The sequence below is a fragment of the Muscardinus avellanarius genome, assembly GCF_963383645.1.
Source record: "Muscardinus avellanarius genome assembly, chromosome: 1".
Classification (NCBI taxonomy): domain Eukaryota; kingdom Metazoa; phylum Chordata; class Mammalia; order Rodentia; family Gliridae; genus Muscardinus; species Muscardinus avellanarius.
This window is the reverse complement of record NC_137786.1, coordinates 64,966,432-64,989,651: the sequence shown is the minus strand read 5'-3', so window position 1 is coordinate 64,989,651 and position 23,220 is coordinate 64,966,432. Positions and strand designations below refer to the sequence as shown.

The following is a 23,220-nucleotide window of genomic DNA, read 5'->3' as shown; positions in this document are numbered from 1 at the left end:
CTTGTCTTCTAACTTGGCATTACTTAATGACTGTATAACTTAGAATAATTACATGAAATAAAAAGCCATAAAATGTTTTATAAAATGTTTTAATTAATACTAGTTAGAAATTTTCTGTACAAGAATGCCTTATATTTTTAGACTCAATAGGAACAACATATATACTTTTTTAACTGTTTTGGTTAAAACACATTCTTATAAAACACATCCTCTTTCTGTTCGTTGACAGTGGAAAATATAATTCAATACTTTTTTCTTTTTAAGTAACACCTCTTATTATATGTGTACCAAGAAACTAAAATAGAAAGGTGGCTAAAATAACAAGTAGAATATACTCAGAATAAGGGATTAACTCATAAAAGAACACATTATAACAGCTATTTCAGCTATGTAGGAGGGGTCTTTTTACTTAGTACCAATTTATAGATGTATAATGTATATAATGTATAATGTAAGACTGCTTAAAATCAATCTCTAGAGTAAGTTGTAAAAATTAAGCAGTTCTAAAGATGGAGTATGTAAATGCTTTTAAATATTAATGGAAGTATATTGAAATTGACTAATTTCTCTCCTTTGTATTTATGAAATACCCTATGTAGAACACATGGCAACTTTTGCTTATAAAGTAGGTTTCAAAATCTTTTGTACTCATTTTTACTTTTAAGCTGACTAAACATCTTTCTTAATATAGCTTTTTTTTAACCAGTATATATATATATTTTAACCAGCTTAATATATATATTTTTAACCAGCTTTTCCATTTCTGGACAAGAGTAAAGTAAAATTCATTTCATCATTCATATGACCTGTTAAGTGAGAGTGATTATTTTTAAACTATTTAAAGTCCTCAGGGATACAAGTTTTGAATTATCCACTTACTTAAATATCTGGTCAATTATCTCTAAGAGAGTACAAATCTTCATCTATCTGATATGCTAAAGCATCAAAAAGGTTAAATCAGCCAAGTTGAAATTTTAAAAAGATTGCCAAATCTAGTTAATTCTATAATCAGTTGCAGAAATTATAATCTTTTATATATAAAATTGAATTAGTCTTCTATAAAAATTTCATTGGGTTGAAGTCTCTGCCAAAATTTCAATCTTGAGGCGGGCGTGGTGGCACACACTTGTAATCCCAGCATTCAGGAGGCTGAGACAGAAGGATAGCAGTTCACGGACAGCCCCAGCTACTTAGTAGGCCCTCCACAACTTAGTGAGATCCTGTTTCAAAATAAAGAATAAAAATTAGGGCAGGGTGTATAGCTTGGAGGTCGAATGCCCCTGGATTTCATCCCCACACCTGCCCCCACCCAAAATTTCAATCTTATCACTAATTCCTTGAACATATCAACCATAGTTATTTTATAGTATGTTCTAGTTCAGGTTGCTATAACAAAAATACTCTAGACTGGGTGACTTAACCACTAGACATTTATTTCTCATAGTGTTGGAGATGGGGAGACTAATGTCCAGGTGCAAGCAAACTTGGTGTCTGACAGGGTCCGTTTGTTGGTTCATATGGTCTTCCAGCAGTGCTCTGGGCATGGTGGAAGGAGAGTCAGAAAGCTCTCTGGGGTCTCTTTTGAAGGAATGCTAATGCTGTTCATGACCTTATTAGGTGGGTCCCAAATGCCCCATGTCCTAATGCCGTCACACCGGGGATTAAGATTTCAGTATATTAATTTTAGTGGGCATGAGCATTCAGTTCATAGCACAGTCCATTTAAATTTCAGATCCCATTATCTTCATTTTCTAGATTCCCTGTATATTTTTATTCTTTTTGTTTCTCTGGGTGTGTTTTCACACTGTTAACTTTTTTCCTACTGGTTAATCTTTTTTTCTATATGTTAATATTCAACTGGTAAAAATTTTAAACCTCTCATTTTCCTCTTTATTCTCCCCAATTTATATTTTTCTTAAATGTGTCCTCCATAATATGCATTTAGAACTAGGTTAGTGTTAATAACTTTTGCTTTAACTACGTAACATGAATTAGAATCTCAAAGGAGAAGAAAAAGCTGCTGTATTTACTCATATTTTTTTCTTGCCATGTTTTTTTCTTCTTTTCTGACCTTTGAACATTTTATATTTTATCATTTTCTTTGTTCTTTAATAAAGTATGTTTTCAACTATTTTTTAGGAGAGGTCCACATGGTAACAAATTCTGTTACATCTGCATCTGAAAATGTCTTAATTTCCCCCCTTTATTCTTAAAAAGTATTTTCTGTTGGATATAAAATTTTGTTTCTAATACTTATTCAGTACTTAACAATGTTGGTCTGCTTCTTTTTGGAGCTGTGGGTTTTGATGAAAAAGCTGTCATGGTTTCAAGATTATTTTCTTTGTCTTAAGTTACCAGAAATTTGGCTGTGATGTTATGTATGTTAATAGATTTCTATGTTTATTCCATTCAGGTTTTCTCAGCTTCCTCACTCTGTGTTTTATGCCTTTTAGAGGTTTAGAGGTTTGCAGTCATTACTTAAGCGTACTTTTTCAGCTCTACTCTTTCTCCTCTCCTGGGAGGATTCAGATAAGAATGCTATATGTTTTTACAGTTCCATAGATAACAAAGTGTTTGATTACTTTTCTTTATTTAAGTGGTTAATTAATTTCTATTGTTCTGTGTTCCAGTTTTTTGGTCGTTTCCTTGGTTTTTTTTTATTCTACTTTTGATTCTACTCATTACATTTTTTATTTTGGTATATCTATATCTATCTGTCTGTCTATCTATCTATCTATCTATCTATCTATCTATCTATCTATCTATCTATTTTTTTGCAGTACTGGTGATGGAACCCAGGGTCATTCTACTTTTGAGCTATACCCCCAACCATTTTTTCCATTCTTCACTTTGTTTGAAACAGGGTCTAACTGAGTTGCAAAGGGCCTCACTAAGTAGCTGAGGCTGTCCCCAAACCAAAATCCTCCTGTCTCAGTCTCCCAAACACAGGGATTAAAAGCATGTACCACCATGCCAGGCTGGTTCTTATATATTTTAGTTACAGCATTCCTATTTGGTTCTTATTTAAATCTCCTATATTTTTATTTAGATTTTCTAATTCTTCTCTAAGATCTATTTTAAATTTGTTTTGTAAATGTTCGTAATTGCTTAAACATTTTTATGGTGGCTGCTTTAAACATTTTTGCCAGGTAATTAAAATATTCTAGTTATCTAACTGTTAGCATCTACTAGCTATCTTTTTTCATCCAGTTGAGATCTTCCTGTTTCTTTGAATTATGAAGCTTGTTTTTTATTTTTATTGAAACCGATATTTTGGATACTATGAAACTAAATGAGATCTAAGCCTGTTTAAAGTATGTGTGTATGGTGGTAGAGGTGTGGAACTGTTTCATTACTGCTGGATCGTGGTAAGAGCCCAGATTCCCCATTGTTACCACCAGTGAGTATGGGATTTCTGGCTCAACACTGAGTTCTTCTCTGCTGGCATTTTGACTGTGGGAGATAGAAGTTCCTCATTACTGTTCCACATGTGTTCTCACGTGTCACCAGAGCAGTGGTGTGGGGGGTGTCCTCGTCACCAGTAGGCATGGTGCTGCAAGTCTGAGTATCCAGCAACACCATCATCAGGGTGAGGGATAAGATCACCTTGTTACTAATGGATGTTGTGGACATCAAAGCTCCCCACTTGATCTTCACTGGCACTGTGAGAGTGCCTTGTTATCATCAGGTTGGGATGAAAGTCGTCCTTCCATCTTAGCCTTTTATGACAGTCATGACAACCTAGAGAGGGTGAAGGTCTGGGATACCCATCTATCTCATCTTTAACTGGTGGGTCTGGGTTGCAGCTGAAGTTTTTCTCTGCTGTTAACTGTATAAGAATAGTTGCCTCAGTCCGTAAGTCTCACTGCTATAATCCAAAATGACTGACCACCCAACTTAGAGGAAGAAAGATCTAGGTGCTTACAGGTTTGTTTTTTTTTGGTGGTGGTGGTGGGATTCTGAGTTCATTCCACATGAGGCCAAGGTTTGAAACTCAGGGCATAATGGTAGGAAATGGAGAGAGAGGGTACACAAAGCTCTCTTCTCACGTTGTTGGAGGCCGAAAGGGGTAGAGGGAGGATGTCTAACCCCCTGGCCACACCCTCAAGGATCCCCTCCTTAGCAACCAAGTCCCTCTTCTAACAATGCTACCTTGTTTCCATAAGGGCTGGGGGGGGGATTCTAAATCCAAACCAGTACAGTAATTATTTCTAAATGTTTTCTGTTATTCCAGCTAGCAAGTCCAGCTTTGTGGGTGGTAGTAGTGGTGGTGGGTTTTATTATTGTACTTGTTTCTAGCTTCACAAAGACCAGTCTGTGATGTATGGGACAAAACAGAAAAGTCAGGGAAGTCATGTTGTGACATTCTTTGCGTTTGGAGGTCCCTGTTCAACTTTTCTTCTACTCTTTGCCTTTCAGAGTTTTGTATGTTCATTTTGTATATAATGTCTTGCATTTCTAGTTTCACTTAGTGAGAAGAATATGGAGAAGTACCTGTACTCCATCTTCTCACAGGTAGAAAGCACATGAGTCTCCCACCCACTTCTGGCTTCATTTTCTGAGGTTTCTATTACCAGGGGTTAGCTGCATATGAAAATAATAAATAAAAAATTACAGAAATAAGCAGTGCACAAATTTTAAATTGTGTGCCATTCTGAGTAGCCTGATGAAATGCCTTACTGTTCCTCACTGTTTCTACTGGAATATGAATAACCCTTTTTCCCTGCATATCCATCATGTACAGTAGTCCCACCTTATCTTTAGGGGATATGTTTCAAGACTCAGTGCATGCCTGAAACTGCAAATAGCACTATATTATACATATGATAAAATTTTATTATAAATTAGATACAAGAGAATAAGAAAAAATTGCAGATCTTACCAACCTTAACATAAGATTATTTATTCTTTCCTTACTCATTTGAAGATTTTTACCTTTTAAATTGTTTAGAAACATTTTATGAATTGTCTGGCAAATCTCAATTGCCTATACCATTACTCTTATACTTTGGAAATATAATATTCAATGATTTGCTTAATAATACGGAAATATTTTCTCATTATTATGAAAAAACCAAGGCTGTTATTTTATATAGGTTGTTATTTTACATAAGTTGTTTTACATGTATGTATGTATAGTTTGTATGTTTTTTTGTGTTGTCTTGTTGGGATCACTGGAGATTGAATCCAGTGCATTCTACCTCCTAGTTTTACCCCTAGTCCTTTTTGTTTTTATTTTGAAACATTCTCAGTAGGTTGCTGAGAGTCTTGCTATATTGATAAGGCTGTTCTTAACCCTATAATCCTCCTATCTTAGCCTCCCAAGTACTGAGATTACTGATGTGTGCCATCATACCCAGCTTGGTTGTACAGTATCTTTAAATTGCCCTAATAGTAGTCTTCTCCAATAAAATGACTGCAAAATTTAAAAGTATTTTTCATCTATAGTACTTGGGTTGTTCAAGGTCCAAACTAATCTTTGGGATTGGACTTTTTTCTTTGTATTTTCTTTGCAGGATGATGTTCTAGAAGACAATGAAAAGAATTTTTATGAATCTGATGATGAACAGAAGGAAAACACTGACAAAGGCACGAAGCCATATGCTATGGATCCAGATCACAGACTCTTGATTAGAAACACAAAGCCTTTGCTGCAGAGCAGGAATGCAGCTGTAGGTTAAAATCCTTATAGGAAATAACTCATAAGTTTTTTTTTTTTAATGAATAAAAGTTACTATAAGGTTAAATTCTCATCAGAGTGTGCTAATAGAGCATTTGTTTATTTATAATCCAGAAACATATAATATGGGGAATTGGAAGTAGAGTGTGAATGATAAGGTACAGATTCAGAGACTAATTTCTGGGAAGCAGTGCCCAACTATATTTTAACCTTCAGTGTTTGCAGGTATACTAAATTAGGTTTTGATGAGAATATCTTATTTTATAGCTGTTGACCTGATGGGCTTCATTACTTTTTTGTGGTTTTGTTAATTGGCTTTTCCTAAGACCTCAGCTCACACCCTTTCTCAGTTGATTGTATTATATCAGCCCTTCACAAGGGTTATGTATATTTCTCACTCTATCGTGGTTGAGAATACTAGATCTGATGTCAGTCCATAATGTTTATATCTACCTGGAAGAAAATTTAAGAGAATAAAGTATAACAAAAACAATGCATCACACATAGTAACCTTAAATTAGTAGCAATACAATTAAAAATTCTCTTAATTTGGATCCTAAGAGTTTTTATTTGACATCTTTTCATTTTAAATAACCTTTTATTTTAGAAGAATACACATGCACAATATAAAATTAGAAAATACAGAACTAAAAAATAAAACATGAAGTTCTCATGACTCAGATTAATTTTAATATCTTAAGTGCATTTTTATTTTTAAGTGTATATCAGTATACACACATTCATGTGTGTGAATGTGTATATATTTATTAACCAAGCTAAAAGTCACATTTTCCAGTTTTTATCCCCTTACCCCTTTGTATATGGTATTGGAGAGTGAACCCAGGGCAGCACTCTACCACTGAGCTATACTTTCAGCTTTTTATTTTATTTTATTTTTTATTATTGAGACAAGGTCTTACTATGTTGCCCAAGCTGGCTTCAGACTTGCCATCCTTCTACCTCAGCCTAACTTTGGAAGATTTTTTTTTTGTTGTTGTTGTTGTTGTAGGGACTGAATCCAGGGGCATTTTTACCACCGAGCCATATCCTCTACCCTTTATATTTCTTATTTTGAAATAGGGTCTGATTAAGTTATCTCAGGCTGTCCTTGAACCTGTAATCCTCCTGTCTCAGTCTTCTAAATACTGAAATTGCCAGTGTCCACTATCATGCCCAGGTTAGCTTGTACTTTTTAAATTCTGGGTAGTAAAGAAACTTAAAGCGGTTGCATTTGTAAGTACTGAGAAGAAGATCATTTTAGCTTTTGGATTTGGGAGTGGTATAACTAATAGCTTTAGAACAGATGATATATCAAGCAGAAGAATCCTGAAGTATTTAGAATGGATAGCTTGTGTTGTTGCTAGTAAGATTGGATTTATTGTTTATAATAGAAAAGGCTTTGATTTATTATCTGTAAAATATATTTTGTGGGAATTTAAAGGGAATAATATGTAAGAATGTATTTGAAACTCTAGAGTGCACAAATGTACACAGTTCCTGTAACTTTCATGCCTTATCTTGTAGGTGGTTATGGCAGTTGCTCAGCTGTATTGGCACATAGCACCAAAATCAGAAGCTGGCATTATTTCTAAGTCACTTGTGCGCTTACTTCGTAGTAATAGGTAGGTCAGATCTTCATTTTATGTATGTTTTCATTTTTCTTTTGTATTTTTTCAAAAGTAATGTTTGAACAAATAGAATCTGCCTTTCTAGCATTTAATGCACAGCTCTGATTATATTTTATCAATAAGAACTCATTCTTAAGCTAGTCATACTAATAATAGCCTTTATAAAATTTACCTCAATCTTAATATTAAAGTTTTTTAACCTGAAGCTCAGAATGACTGAAAACATTTAGTGGCATATAGCTATGCTATTATCAATAGCGTAGTATTAATGTTTGATATTTCTAGGCGTGATAATAATAATGTTTGGGACTTTTAGTAAATCTAGAATCACTAAAATATTTTCAGATTGGCTTACTTAATGTATTATATGTGATTTCACATAAAAGTGTATATTTGATGGCAAAATTACCACTTATAAGGTTGTGATATTTAATTACTGTAGTTTGCCCTGTAAAATAGAGAACTGTATTTTTAGTAGCTATTTATTAAAGAATTGCACATGCTTTCTGTAGCTCAGTAGATGAATAGATCATGCCACCACCTTCTTTAATTTTACCAACTTATAGCTCAGGAGTTCAGATCAACAATTCAGAACACGTATATTTAGTTCCCATGACATGTAATTTCAAGTTTAAGACATATATTGGGGGTTGGGGTTGTGGGTCAGTGATAGAGGACTTGTCTAGCTTGTGCAAGCTCTGTGTTTGATCCCTGCCATTGGAAAAAGACAGGTCAAATTTTTGTTGTTTCAGCTATTAAATATGTCTTGAATATTTTATAAATAATGATTGTTTTATAAATAATGATTGTTTTAAATTAAAATATTTTCATTGAGTATACACTTCCACTTATTGAAGAAAAAAAGGCATATGTTTATTTTTGTCCTTAACTAGACTTCAGTCTACAACATTAATCCTTGACTACCTTTTGCTGCTTTTTAATAACGAGTGAGATGCCGTTTCCTTTGTGTTCTTGTTTTTCCTCTCTTAATATATCTAGCCATTCTTTTATCAGTTCAGAACTTTTGCTTTTGCATGGCTTGTTCAGAATATATCAGAAAGACATGGAATGGGTCTTTAACATAAAGCCATATACCAGATTCACTTCATTTATTAGATATTTGGACTTAAAAATAGCATGACTGCTTTTTTAACCTGACCTTCATTCTGGGTCAAGATCGAGTGACAATATTAGCCTACTAATCAGAGTTAGGTTAACACCATTTGGTAATGTCTACCCTCATTAACCCCCAAAATACCTTTGTTCCATACACTATTGGCTTTATATTCTAGGAGTACAGTATTATGAAATTGTTTTTAACTCTTCTCATGACTTACCACATCTAACCTTTTAATACTTTATACGGAAAGTACATTCAAAAGAAGGCATACACATGTAAGATTTAATAAAACCTTGCAATAATATATTTAAGAGTTTTATTCACCATGATGTTACTGCTTATCCTTTTTTATATGCTTTTATTGGTGCATTATAGTCGCACATCATAATGTAAATCATGTTGAAGGTGACGTATAAGCACATAGCACTTGGTGCCCCCACCCAGGATGCCTACTTCTCCTTCCTCATATAGAGTACCTAGATTGATATTGGTATTTTCACATTTGTACACATAGTTGATGGTAGTAATTCCTTCAATGAACCTCACTCTTACTCCTCCCCTTTCTTCAGACCACCTCTGTGATTCCACTGAGTTTTCCCCTCCATTATCTGGATCCTGTGGCATTCCCATTAAGGTCATATATATGGATCTAATATGCTTTTGCATATTAGAGAACACAGCTGACCCTTAACTTTCTGTGACTGGCTAACCCCAATCAAAATGTCAATCATTACGAAGTCAAAAAAACAATAAATGTTGGCAAGGATGTGAAGAAATTAGACCTCTTCTACACTGTTGGTGGGATTGCAAATTTGTTCAGCCACAGTGGAGATCGGTGTGGAGATTCCTCAGAAAACTGGAAATGGACCCGCCACATGATTCAGCTATACCACTCCTGGGTATCTTTCCAAAGGAGTTGAAATCAGAGAACTACAGTAACATATGCATATCCATGTTCATAGCAGCACAATTCACAATAGCCAAATTATGGAAACAACCTACGTGCCCATCAACAGATGAATGGATTGCAAATCTATGGAATAACCACACAGAGGGATTCTACTCAGCAAAAGAGAACTAAATTATGTCATTTGCAAGAAATTGGAAGGGTCTACACAATATTATGTTAAGTGAGATTAGCCAGTCACAGAAAGTGAAGGGTCATATGTGTTCTTTTCTCTTCTTTCTGTCATTTTTTAGATGTAGGCTAACATATAGCACAAGTCTACTTTACAGCAAATTTATTCTAAGCACTTATGTTTTCCAGGGAAAAGAGGTAATATTGAGTGAACTGTTTATTCTTTTTAATTTCTATACTATTTACTCAAAATATTGCATTGGAAAATATACCTCAGTGAAAATTCTCTTTTAATTTCTAGGGAAGTGCAGTATATTGTCCTACAAAATATAGCAACTATGTCAATTCAAAGAAAGGTATGTACATTGTGAATACCTAATTTAAGTGACAAATAAATGTACCATAAGTGTATTTACATATTTATTTTTCTAATGTAGGGCATGTTTGAACCTTACCTGAAGAGTTTCTATGTTAGGTCAACCGACCCAACTATGATCAAGACACTGAAGGTATGTAGGCTTAAAAGAGAAATTTCTATAGCTTCGAACATTTGCAAAATAGAGTCTTGCTTTAAAAAAATATAAATACATTTAAGGATTTTTTGATGTGTTGCAATGTGTTTACTTATGTGCTAGTTACTATGGTACATTGACAATAAAGTTAAGACAGTGCTTCCTACACCTTGAATACCTAATGACATACTGATGGAAACAGGCATGTAAATACATGATTTTAGTACCGTATATTTTAAGTATTAAGAGATTGGAATTGATCCTATGATAAGTGGAAAGTTGGAACTAATCCTATGGGAGATTTGGGAAAGATTGACATTTGGGTGGAATATTTTTGTTATTGGTTGGTAGGCTGTTTGGAAAGTTAAAGGGTTGACATTAGACAAAAAGCAGTTTTTATATTTGACAGATTCATGACACTGTTTTTCAATGTTAACTATGGTAAAGCGAGCAGTTAGGAATATAAAACTATGGTGATTAAATTGTGGCATTTAAACAGAATAGACATAATAGTAAATGGAATAGAATATAAAGCCTAGAAACACCTACATGTGAAAATTTTTCCACATATATTGTACTGTATTTGAGACATTACAGACCAATGGAGAAAGGAGGGGCTATTTATTAAATATTGGAACCATATGTTATTTACATAGAAACTGAGTTTACTAATAAGAAAATCTAAGACACACAATTGAAGGATATTCTAGAAAAAACTGGTTTGTAATTACAAAATGTTTTAAGGCCAGGAAAGCCAGAGGAAAAACTGAAAAATTGTTTTGGACTAAAGAAGAGAACTAAGTACTGTATGTGATATTTTGTTGGATCCTTTTCTTGTGCATTTTCGAGACAGGTAGTGAAACTTATTCCTAATAACAATATGGAAGTAATGCATTAGGGTTAATTCCTTGATTTTTTTTTTTTTTAAATTTTGGTCTACAAGACCTTTCCTTGTTTAACAGAAATACACAGAAATATTTGGAGACAGTGTGATATCATATTGAGAACTCTAGTGTCAAATGGTTTGGAGAAAAAGCAATTCTTCATAGTGTACTTTTAGCTGTTTTGTTTGTTTGAGATTGTCTTAAAGAAGTCCAAAAAGTTACAATAATTCATCAAAATCAAATGAAAAGTCAAGCCAAAATCTGGGAGAAAATAATCCAATTATAAACTGTACCCTTTAATTAGAATGTTTCAATAAATTACTTTTACTATAACTCTTGATACCATTGTGTTTCTACCCAAATTTATGTTTTGTTTTCTGTTTGTCCCATCTGTTCTGTTCTTGTTTTCCTTTTTTGTGACTTTCTTGATATTAAATGTTTTTTTTTATGAGCAAAACCAAATATTTTTAGCAAACCCATTGGCGATGTACTTTAGTTGCACATTTCTTATATCTATAAACCTAGTATGGGGAATTAAAATGTCTAAGTATTTGGGATGGTAGGCTTTACGAGAAAAAAGTCAAGAGAATTAATTGGTACGTGGAAAGTCAAAAGTATTACCTGGAGAGTGAATTGTGTTCTAATTTCATTAATAAAAAACAAAAATAAAAGCAACTTAAATTGTATAGGTAATTAGAAATAGATTGTAAAGTTGAGGGAAATAATTAGTGAAGATGTGACATTCTCCTTTTCGTAATTATTTTTTAGAACTATGCAATTATTCTCTATTTGTAGACATAAGGAGATAGACAAAGTTTTCCTGAAGGATATAATATCACATTTGCTTCAGTGTGGCTTTTTTTTAAAAATAGAAATTTAGCTTTCAGTTACGTCTCTAGCCTTTATTATTTATCTTTTTGTGGTTTTAAATGTTTACTTTCTTTTTTTCCTACTGTAGCTTGAAATTTTGACCAACTTGGCAAATGAAGCCAACATATCAACTCTTCTTCGAGAATTTCAGGTTTGTATGCAATGCTAATTAGAAAATAACTTCTAAAATATGTTCACTCAAGTTAAATATATATCTCTTTCAATCTCCAAATTATGTAAATAAAATAGTGATTTGGAACAAGATTGGGACTAAAATTATAAATTTTTAAGAATAAATATTAACTACAAATAAATATTACTTTAAAAAGTGATATTTTTCCGGGCGTGGTGGCGTATGCTTTTAATCCCCGTGCTTGGGAGGCAGAGACAGGGGGATCACACAGGTTCGAAGCCAGCCACGCTCGCTTAAGAGACCTTGATTCCAAATAAAAAAGTGTAAAAATAGGTCTGGGAGTGTAGCCCAGAGGTAGAAAGGTTTCCAGGAAACCCAGTACCACACACACACCAAAAAAGTGATATTTTACTACTTTTTTCTTTTTATTTATTTATTTATTTATTTATTTATTTATTTATTTTTTATTGGTGCACTGTATTAATACATCATAGTGGGATACAAACTTTTGTAGACATATATGCACACATCGCCCAGTCAGCCCCCACCCGAACCCCACCCCATTCTCTCCCCATCCCTTCCTCCCATGCTTGGCTTAGTGGTTGACATCTAGTATTATAGCAATTTATCCAAAATTAAAAATTATAATCTCACATAACAGTTTCATTTGTCTGATACCAAGCTTTTGATGACTTAAAGATAACATTTCAATATTTATTTTTACTTTCTTTCTTACCAGAGAATATTTTTTTTCTATTTTTTTTAGGTGAAACTATCATATATTTATATATTTATTTTTCAGAAAAAAAAGTCTATCCTAATATGGAATATGGACTCTAGATACCCAAAACGATCTTGAAAAAGAACAAAGCTAGAAGATATATATTTTCTGATTTCAAACCATATAAAGCTAGAATAATTGAAACAGTGTAGTACTATTCTAAAGGCAGATATATAAACCATTGGAGTTAAATAAAAGCCTAGAGCTAAATTCTTCCCTATATTGTCAAGTTATTTCTGACAAGGTTTCCACGAACATTTGGTGGTGGAAATAATAATTTTTTAACTAAATATTGTTGAAACATAATAATTACATGAAAAAGAATAAAGTTGGACCCTTACCTAATCCCATATACAAATATTAACTCAAAATAGATAAAAGACCTAAATATAAATCTTAAGACTATAAACTTTTAGGAGAAAATCTGGGTCATAAAACCTCACAACATTGAAATTGGCAGTGATTTCTTGGATATGATTTCAATGGCACAGGCAACAGAAGAGTATACAAACTCCCTAAAAAATAAAAATAAAAAAATTGTATATCCAAAGACAATGTAAACAGAGTTAACGGTTACTAATAGAATGGGATAAAATATTTCCAAATGCTCTATCTGAAGGTATATTAATATTCCAACTAGAAATCCTAAAAATTACCAACAATAAAGGCAAACAATACCATTTAGAGATAGGTAAAAGACTAACATAAATAATGAATCTCCACAGATAACCAGTCTTAGTTGTCTGTTGGATGGAAACTCTTGTTTCTCTGGTTCTGGTGTGTGTTACCTATTTCTTCTTTGTAGTTAATCTCTTTGAATATTTTCTCTAGTGCTGGTTTTGAAGACAAATTCCTTCAGTTTCTGTTTGTCATGGAAGCTTCTTATTTCCCCATCTAATTTGATAGAAAGTTTTGCTGGGTAGGACATTTTTGGCTGGAAGTTGTTTTCTTTCAGAGTTTGGAATATGTTACTCCAAGCCCTTCTGGCTCTCATGACTTGGTTTGGGAAGTCTGGAGTGATTCTAATTGGCTTGCCTCTGAATGTCACTTGGCCCTTTGTTTTTGTTGCCTTTAAGATTCTCTGCTTGGCTTCCACATTGGTCATTTTGACAATTATGTGGCGTGGGGATCCTCTTCTTCGATCCTGTCTAAAGGGAGTTCTATAAGTTTCCTGGACCTGTGTATCAACCTCTTGCTCTATGTTTGGAAAATTTTCTGCTATTACTTCCTTGAAGAGATGGTTGATCCCTTTGGTTTCACTTTCTTTTCCCTCCTCTATTCCAATGATTCTTAGGTTAGCTCTCTTAAAATGGGCCCATATTTCTTCAATATCAGATTCCTGCTGTCGGATATTTTTTCCTAGATTAGAAACTATGCATTCATTTTTGGAATGATCATCTTCTAAGAGCGAGATTCTGTTCTCCATGTGGTCTAATCGGTTGTTTGTGCTTTGAATTGAGGCCTTTACTTCATTAATTGCATCCTTCATCTCTTTTTGGCTCTCTCTGAGTTCTTTTCGAAGCACCTCTATTATTTCTACAGTTATTTTCCTGATTTGATCTTCTAGAAATCTCTGAATTTCTGTTTTATCGGGTTTTGATGTTGTGGGGTTGTGGGCATTTATTGCTCCATTGTTATTCCTCTTTCCCATGATTTCGGAAGTTTGTGCCTTCTCTGCGCTCTTCCCTTGGGTCACTATGACTTCACTTAAGGTGCTCTGGATCTCGAGTCTGTGGTATCTCAGACCCCACTACTCCTTTACTGGGTTGTATCACAGAGTCTCAGACCCAGGGAGTCGATAGAGGCTGCTTTAGACTATGGGGGGTGCCCGGTTGGGCGTTCTCCTATGGTGTGATATCTCTGCCACCGCCACTCCCCCACTGGGTCAAGTCCCTGGGAGTGTAGTACTGGGATTTCTCCTCTGGGGCCTGCAATTTGACTCACTGTTCTTGAGTACGCAGATGTAGCTGTACTGGCTTCGCTGAATTCGCTGCTGCTGCGGCTGGTGGCAATATGGCGCCGCTGCCACGCCCTCGGCCGTGAGGCTGACCTATTTCTTCTTGGTTTTGATTTCCACTCTTAATCCCTGCGGCGTGTGCTGAGCTCAGCCACTGGGAGCTTTAGATGCTCTCTGCGCCGAGAAATCCTGCCTGGCTGTTCCGCAGCGGCTCACCTCGGCTTGCTGTAGCCGTCCGGTGAATTCGCCGCTGCCGCCGGCAGTATGGCGCTGCTGCCGCGGTCTCGGGCGTGAGGCCGGTGTATCTCCTCTGTGGCTCTGAGCTCTGTTCTCAGTCCGCTTTCTCTCTGGAGCCTGGTGATTTTTTTGTTTCTCTGGTGATGGTGTTTTCTGGCTATGAAAGGCGTTGATTTTGTGGTAATGGAGATTAGTTGTTAGCGGGGCTCTTAAGCCCCGCTTTTCTTGGTCGCCATCTTCCCGGAAGTCTCCTACTTTTTTCATAAAAGACTTTCACTTAGATGCTGTTTTGTTCAAAATTTTGTTTCTGGTAAGGAGTCTATCTCTTCATGCTTGTAATCATCAGTAGTCATATCTATACTCTGCACCATGAAAATGCTTCATTTTTTATTTTCTCTACTTGGTTGACTTTTCACTATTTTTTGATACTATTGCCTTAATGTATGTATAGATAAAAGAATTTTGGTTTCCCATTATCGCACCATAATCTTTTAAAATCGTTTTTATTTTGATTTGTTGCATTTTTTAAACTGTGTGAAAGAATGAGATGCTTCCTGGTTATATTCACTCAGACATTTCATGGACACTAACTCCCTCTCTGATGGGGTGGTCAGGTCTGAGACCTTAGCAGTGGAATGGAGCAATAGGAAGCTTTGTATCCATATAATTTTTTTTATTTTCCATCAGCAGTTTTCTTAACAAAATCATACCACATGCTTCCCAATAATCGTAGCATCTTTTCTGTAGTTCAGACCTTAATTTTTATAAATAGATTTTGTTGCCATAATCTTTCTATAAGATCATGTTGTTTCTTTTTAGCTGTATTTATTTTTAGCTATGGGATTACTTTTTTAGGAGTAATAGAATATCTTAAGATTTGTATGATTTGTCTGTTCTTAAGTCTCCTTCCATGCTATATATATATTTAGAAAAGTTTCTGATAAAGTTACGATGCTTTAGAGATCCACTCATACTTATGTGCTAGAAAATATAGTACTTCAAGTTCTTACCCTTACATATTTCGTGTGTGTGTGTTTCTAGCTCTTACTCTTATAGATAATTACTTGAACTTGATTTTTATTTAATTCTCAGGATTTTGTTTAAGTTTGGTTTCTTTTTAGCTCTTGTCCCTTTTCTCACTGTCCTATGTAATGTCTCTGGGTGTCCTTTCACTGTCCACCTGTGCCTTTGTAATGTTTACCAGGGTTGTAGGAAAGAAGTCCTGGAAATCCTTTAGAAACGTTTGGTTGAATGAAGGTTGTTAGTAGACCCATTTCATAATATTATTGATTCAGTTATTTCATTTACTATCAGAATGTTTACTAAGATTAATTTTTTTCAGTCTAACTTGTATTATTCTTTCTTCTTTTTCATGTGTTCCTTTATGTTGTTTGTGTATGGCGTGTGGGTACTGTGGATTGAACCCAGGGTCTTGAACATCCAGGGCGACTGAGCTACACCCCCAGCCTTCACATATTCAATTAAATGTCATAATTATACATCATAGTCTAATTCAAAGTGATACATTCATACATGTACACATCACTTGGTATATTTTACATATTCATTTTTGTCATTGCCTAATTTAATACCTTATTTCTTTGTTTATGTGATATGTTTAAAGTTGAATACAATTTGCTCATAATAACTGTGAGTAAAATAAAGAACTCTTCCAAAGTCTTATAAGTGTATATATATGTGTATATATATATATATATATTTTAATTGAGGAACTTAAGTAATCTTTTGGGGAACTGTTTTAAATATAGTTTGTTTTGCCTTCATGGAAATAAGTTTAATTTGTTTAATTTATTCAACATTTAATCACCTTCTTTGTGCCATTTTCACTAAATTTATATTTTTGGGTATCCTTAGATTTTCTCCACCATTATCATTTAGATACTATTTTAAATGCTTGTTTTCTCTTTGTATTTTAGATAGCCTTAGATTTAATTCTACATGGGGTGCTTCTCATTTGAGATTGAGAGTTTTTCTTAAGATCTTCAGTTGAAAATGGGACTCAAAATCCCATTTACATATAGCATATGAAATACAAATACATATATTAAAAGTACATACATTTCTATAGACAATAAAAACTTAGTTTTTAAGTTAGGAAAGTTCTAACCAAAATAAGTGATTAGGAGTTATTATAAGTTGATCTTTTGACTGTCTGTTGTTGAATACTTGATTTATTTCTTTGAGTATTTATAAATATACCGCTTATAATGTATTGTTAAGGCATGCTTTTAAAGAAAACCTATTTCAAAATTATGGTGTTTTATTTTCTTCTAAACTGAGTATTTATAGTTTTTCTTGAAATAATGACTCATTGTCACTATTATAGTTTTATATTCATCCTGATACCATTTTGAGAGTAAGCTATTTGCTAGTAGCATATTGGTCCTTTTCTCCCAATTTTTAGATTTAGTATCCCTGAAAGAGTGACCCCTTTTTTCATAGATTCACAGATGCTGCTGGTTAAATGAACTGAAACCTCTAAAGAGAGTTTCTCATTATCTCTTTCAGCCTTGCCCTTAAACTAATTATAGTCTTTGGGTGACTGCTCCCCACTATCTGTTTTGGAGTCTCAGACCACTGTGGCCACAAGTGAATGAGCCTGGCTTGAAAAATGTGTTTTTTATATAGACATTTTTTAGGTATAAAAGCAAATCTAAATTGAGTCATCCGTTAGGCCTCCTTTCATGATTATGAGAAAATTATGTGTTCTGGAATTCTACTGTGAAAACACTTAATAAAATAGGTTTTCAATTGGTAATAGCAATGTGTAAAATAATTAAAATAATATTTTTTAGACCTATGTGAAAAGTCAGGATAAACAGTTCGCAGCAGCCACTATTCAGACTATTGGCAGATGTGCAACCAACATCTCAGAAGTCACCGACACCTGCCTCAATGGCCTAGTCTGCCTGCTCTCCAACAGGGATGGTGAGTTCACAGCTTTATTTTATCTTCAAGCTATTTATAATTTGAAAATTCTTTATACAGTGTTCTGTATATTAATAGTATGGTCACAAGTATCAGTTTTATTCTTGAAATGCATATAAATGGGAACATTCTGTTTTTTAAAATAAATTAGATAATTAGCAAATAATGTTTGTCTTTACTAAACTAAGGAAGTTTATTTTACTTGTCAGTATTTAATCACCTTCATTGTACCCTTTTTGTAAAGGCCCTAGTTTATTTTACTGCCTCTTAATGACACTTAAGTCATGCATAATATTGGTTCACCTGCAGAGGGTGCTAAAAGCAGGCAAATGACTTTATAACAAGAAGTGACTAGATCAAACAATATGTTAACTGTGTACCTTCATTGTCCGCCCACACAGAAATTCACCTTATTCTTTTATATTCAAGATTATTAAACTTAAAAGTCATTAATTTGGATGGTTTCATGTATTTAAGCAAAACAGTGTGTATCTCTGAGAACCTAGATAAGTAATATGTAATCTTACCTAGATTCTGTGGTATCTATTTCTGTTATATTGTTCTGCGGTAAGCTGTCAGTTCTTTGTAGGGCTATGGGTTTAGTATAAATGGAGTCATTTAGAGAAAAAAATGATTAAACTTTTTTTATCTTTCATTTAGAAAACATTATTTGATTAAAATGAGATATTTTTAAAAAGGAAAGCATAATTATTTGTATTCCATCATTAAATTATTTGTGGAATCTTAAATATAATTATGTCATACCTAGGTACAGACATACATGACATAGCAGCCATGAAGTAAAACAACACAATTTGATTATTTTTGTATTTTGTTTGAAAAATAACTGTTGATCGCCACAATCCTCTTGTACTTAGACCATTGTAGATTATCTTTCTCATATGAAGATCTTTTTAGAAAACTGGAACATTTTTGTGTTTCTAATGAAAAAAATTAATACAATTTATTATTGAATAACATTGTTCTTTGTTATAAACATAAAATTAGGAACTTGCAGATGCAATCTTAAGATATTATAATGGATAGAACATTTTACTACATGTAGTATTAAAACCCCAAATAAATGCCAATCAAAATTATCAAGGAAATAAATTTTTAAAAGTCTGGATAAGGTAACTAAAGGAGATAGGATAATAAATGTCATCTACTTTATTTCAACTTTTAATAATTATGTCTTTTTCAGCTCTGTTTCTAGGTCATAATTTAAAATCTGACTTTTATTTTTCTGTATTTTTAATAATGACTTTTCTTTCAACTAAATAAAATATACTCCTTGGGAAAATATTTCTAGAACATTAAATACATACAGTTTTAGAAATTAGTTTAAACACTGAAATGTCTTTCAATATAAAATATATCCAAGTTTTCTGTTTTTCCTTTTTTTTGGTGGAGCTAGGGATTGAACTGAGGGACCTTCAGTCTCTGAGCTACAACTCCAGCCCTGTTTTATTTTTATTTGAAAATAGGGTCTGGAATTGCTGCAAGCCTCCCTAAGCGTCTGAGATTGGCTTCCAACCTATGATATTCCTGTCCCAACCTCCCAAGTACTGGGATTATAGGCGTGTACCACCATGCCCAACTTCAGTTTTACTTTCTGTTTCTTTTTTTTTTGGCGGGTCTGGGGATGGAACCCAGGGGCATTCGACCTCCGAGCCACACCCCCTGCCCTGTTTTTTATTCTATATTTGGAAACCGGGTCTCACTGAGTTGCAGAGGGCCTCACTAGGTAGCTGAGGCTGTCTGTGAACCAGGATCCTCCTGTCTCAGCCTCCCGAATGCTGGGATGACAAGCGTGCCCACCACGCCCGGCTCCTTTTTTATTTGAAGTGAGATTTTGGAGCTGTGGATTTTGAAGAAAGTATTTCTACTTCAACTTTGTAACACATTAACTTTTCAAAAAATATTTTATGGACTTTGATTTAAAGGCAAATATTCTACTCTTCTATTACTTCGGAGGGAAAAGAGAATAATATAATTAGATAATAATAATCTGTAATCACTCTCAAAAGAGGGTTTGCTAATTTAAATTCTAATAGTATAATGTTTAATATTTTCTTTTAGGCATATCAAAAGTCTTTTTACAGCCCTGAGTTTTTTTGTTTAACTTGAATATTAACAAACTTACATTGAATTATCTTGCTTCTGATTGCATAATCACCATTAGCCCACGACACCTGATTATCTTCTTAACGTATATACTGCAGGCTTTGGGTACAGATGTTCCTTACTTTAGGGGTATAGCCCGTAAGTAAATTGGAAATACGACAAATCAAAAATTTATTTAATATGCCTAACCTGTCAAAAATCCTAACGTACACAGCATGCACTGTGGCTCTTGGGTTGTTCAGCCTCATGACTGGGGAGCTGCTGTTGAGCTGCACTCGCTGCAGCTGCCCAGCACCACTAGTGGGTCCATGCCTCATATGATCACACTGGAGGAAAAAAAAGAGCAAAAATTAAAATACAAAGTATGATATCTAATGAATTCTTGTACCACCTTGACACCATGGTGAAGGTTAACATTCTTAAGTTGGGGACTGTCTGTAGTTTGGAAATCAGGCTCAAAAACTGAGAGATAAAATAAGGAAAATGATTATATCAAATCAATAATATTAAAGAAAGTAATATTTTTCACTTTAAGATGGCCTGTTTTGACAGTATGATAGCTTTTCCCCTTTTTATTAAAAAAAAAAAATCTAGTGTTTTTTTTTTTTTTTTTTTGCGGTACTGGGAATGGAACCCTGGGGTAGTGGTTCCTTCAGGATACACTCCCAGCTTATTTATTAGTCATTTTATTTTTTGAAACAGGATCTCACTGAGTTGTGAAGGACCTCGCTGAGTAGCTGAGCCTGTTCACGCACTGCCATCCTCTGGTCCCTGCCTCCCGAATGCTGGGATTACAACCGTGCGCCACCATGCCCGCCAAAAAATCTACATTTAAAAACAAATTCAGTGACTGAAGCTTCAGGTTTTGTTTTTTATTTGTAAGATCTTTTGAGGCTTTAAAATTGTGAATCTTTTATTTTAAGAAATGAATACTATATCACCTCTTCAGGATAAACAATCTTTAAATCTCAGGACTAGCATTTAGATTCCTTTGTTCTTGCGTATATTTAATGTATTTCTCTTGGACCTGGAATCCCTCTTCCTCTACACACACACACACACACACACACACACACACACACACACACACACCATGTTGTAGACTTCTGTCTTCTTGACATAGGAAGAACCTCTTTAAGCAACTAGAAGCTTGCTCTAAAATGATCCATTATCATTCAAGATTAGTTGGATAAATTTCTGAAGTCTTTAATGTGAGAAATTCACATTTTAGTTGTCTTAGGACAGTTTATTTGCCTAAGATAATTTAGTTTTTCTCACATTTTGACAAAATTTGCTTGTCTGAATAACTTTATTGCCATATACCCTAAACTAAAAGGATTGAGTTGGAAGACTATTTTTTAAATTTATTCCAGCTTCTTATAATTCAGTAAGCATATACTAAGGACCTGAGTCAGTTGAGGTATTTAATAAATGTTGAGGAGATTAATAAGATATTCATTTAACTTAAAAAAAGTTCCTGCCTTTGTGGCGCTCACAGTCTAATGGAAGGAGACAGTAATATCAAGTAAGTCTATTAGTCTTCCCACACACTACCACCTACTCTGCCACCAGCTGTTTGCTTCCCTGTATAACTAGACTACCCAAGTTTGTACATTTATGCTGTTTTGAGCAATGACTCAGTCTACCTACCTATGCTCCAGATTCCTCATTTGTAATCTAACAGGACTTTTAAATTTTTGTGGACAAGGAGGAACTAGGAAGGGTGCAGAACCTTTGTGCTTCCAGCGAAGTAAACCACAGTGCTGAGGGCTTTGTAAACTATGAGGGAGCATAAAGGAAAAATAGGTGGAATTATCTGAAGGGAATGAGACAGCACCTGTGGTAGGCAGGATAATACCCTCCTCCCCAGATGCCCAGGTCCTACAGCCTGGAACCTGTGGCTGCGTTGCTACCTTACATGGCAAATGCGACTTTGCAGATGTTACTAAGTCAGTGTTCTAGAGGTGAGGGGATTGTTTGGATAGGATGCCCAGTATAATAAAAAAGAGTCCTCATAAGGAAGGAGGAGGCAGGAAAGTGAGAAGATGCCAGCAGCGAAGATCAGAGTGATTTGCTTTGGAAGGGGTTTTGGAACAAGGGAAACTGGGTTGCCTCTAGAAGTTGGAGAAGGCAAGGAATACATTTTTCCCTAGAACTTTGAGAAGGAATAAGGCCCTGTCCACAGCTTGATTTTAGTCCCATAAGACCTGTGTTAGACTGTACTCTAGAACTTTAAGATGATAAATTTGTGTAAATTACTAAGTTTGTGTTAATCTTTGACAACAGTAGAAAACTAACTTAACTCCAAAGGATTAAATGATGCCATCTGATTGTGGCATAATTTCATTATCCACATGAAAAGGCAAGATTATCTATATTTGACCCACTTCCATCAACCATATGGAATAATTAAAATTATGTGGTTTTTTTTAGTGAGGCCAGTTTTGCAGTAACATTTTCAAAATAAACATTTATTTATTCTTTGGTGATACTAAGGATTGAACCCAAAGGTGTGATCTGCCACTGAGCTACACCCAGCCCTTTTTTATTTCAAAACAGGATCTTGCCAATAAAGATCCAGGCTGTCCTTGAAATTGTGATCCTCCTGTCTCAGCCTCCCAAGTACTGGAATTACAGGTGTGTGTTACCAGGCCCAGCTTAAAAATATATTTTATACTGGATTCTTTAAAAGCACATTTATCATATATTGCTTTGCATAGTAATTATTTACATAGCCATTTTATTTTTTGTAGCAGAGTATCATATGTTAGATTTAAAAAAGATCTGATCTGCTCTTTGTCTTTCTCCTAGTACCAAGTGGTAATATAAAAAAGCAGTGTCTGCTCATAGTAACAGAACATTATTAGAAACAGAATGGTCCCTCCTGGCTCAAAGTTTGGATTATGCACAAAATCAGAAAATTTCTGTTACCTCTCTTTATTCAGCTATAAAATGATAATAATAAGGCACCTAGTTTATGTTACTATGAAGAGAAAATCAAATGACAACATTTTGTAAACTAAAGCATTAATGTTAGTTACCTACTAGTTATTTAATATTTCTTAATTTATTCAAATGCACAAAGAGGTATATCATTTGAAATGCATGTGTTTAATGATTAGAATGCTAATAATTTTTACTTATATTCTTTTCTATTTTGGGAGCTAGATAAGAAAATACATTTAAAAGAACAAAGAAATGATGCAAATCATCATATTCTTTTCATGTGTATGGTACTGGGGATCAAACCCAGGTGCATTCTAC

At 34.2% G+C, this 23,220-nt stretch overlaps 1 protein-coding gene across 2 annotated transcripts in view; it reads left to right on the top strand.

The window, feature by feature from the left end:
* The window catches only part of AP3B1 (adaptor related protein complex 3 subunit beta 1), a gene marked incomplete at its 3' end in the record, with an annotated part of 261,404 nt that overhangs the window by 101,514 nt on the left and 136,670 nt on the right, over nt 1-23,220 (top strand). For both annotated transcript variants that reach the window (XM_080711376.1, XM_080711377.1), the window contains exons 8-13: nt 5,517-5,672; nt 7,205-7,302; nt 9,808-9,862; nt 9,944-10,015; nt 11,861-11,923; nt 17,697-17,829. In XM_080711376.1, the coding sequence (XP_080567502.1) occupies nt 5,517-5,672; nt 7,205-7,302; nt 9,808-9,862; nt 9,944-10,015; nt 11,861-11,923; nt 17,697-17,829 (577 nt within the window). The remainder of the gene's footprint in view (nt 1-5,516; nt 5,673-7,204; nt 7,303-9,807; nt 9,863-9,943; nt 10,016-11,860; nt 11,924-17,696; nt 17,830-23,220) is intronic.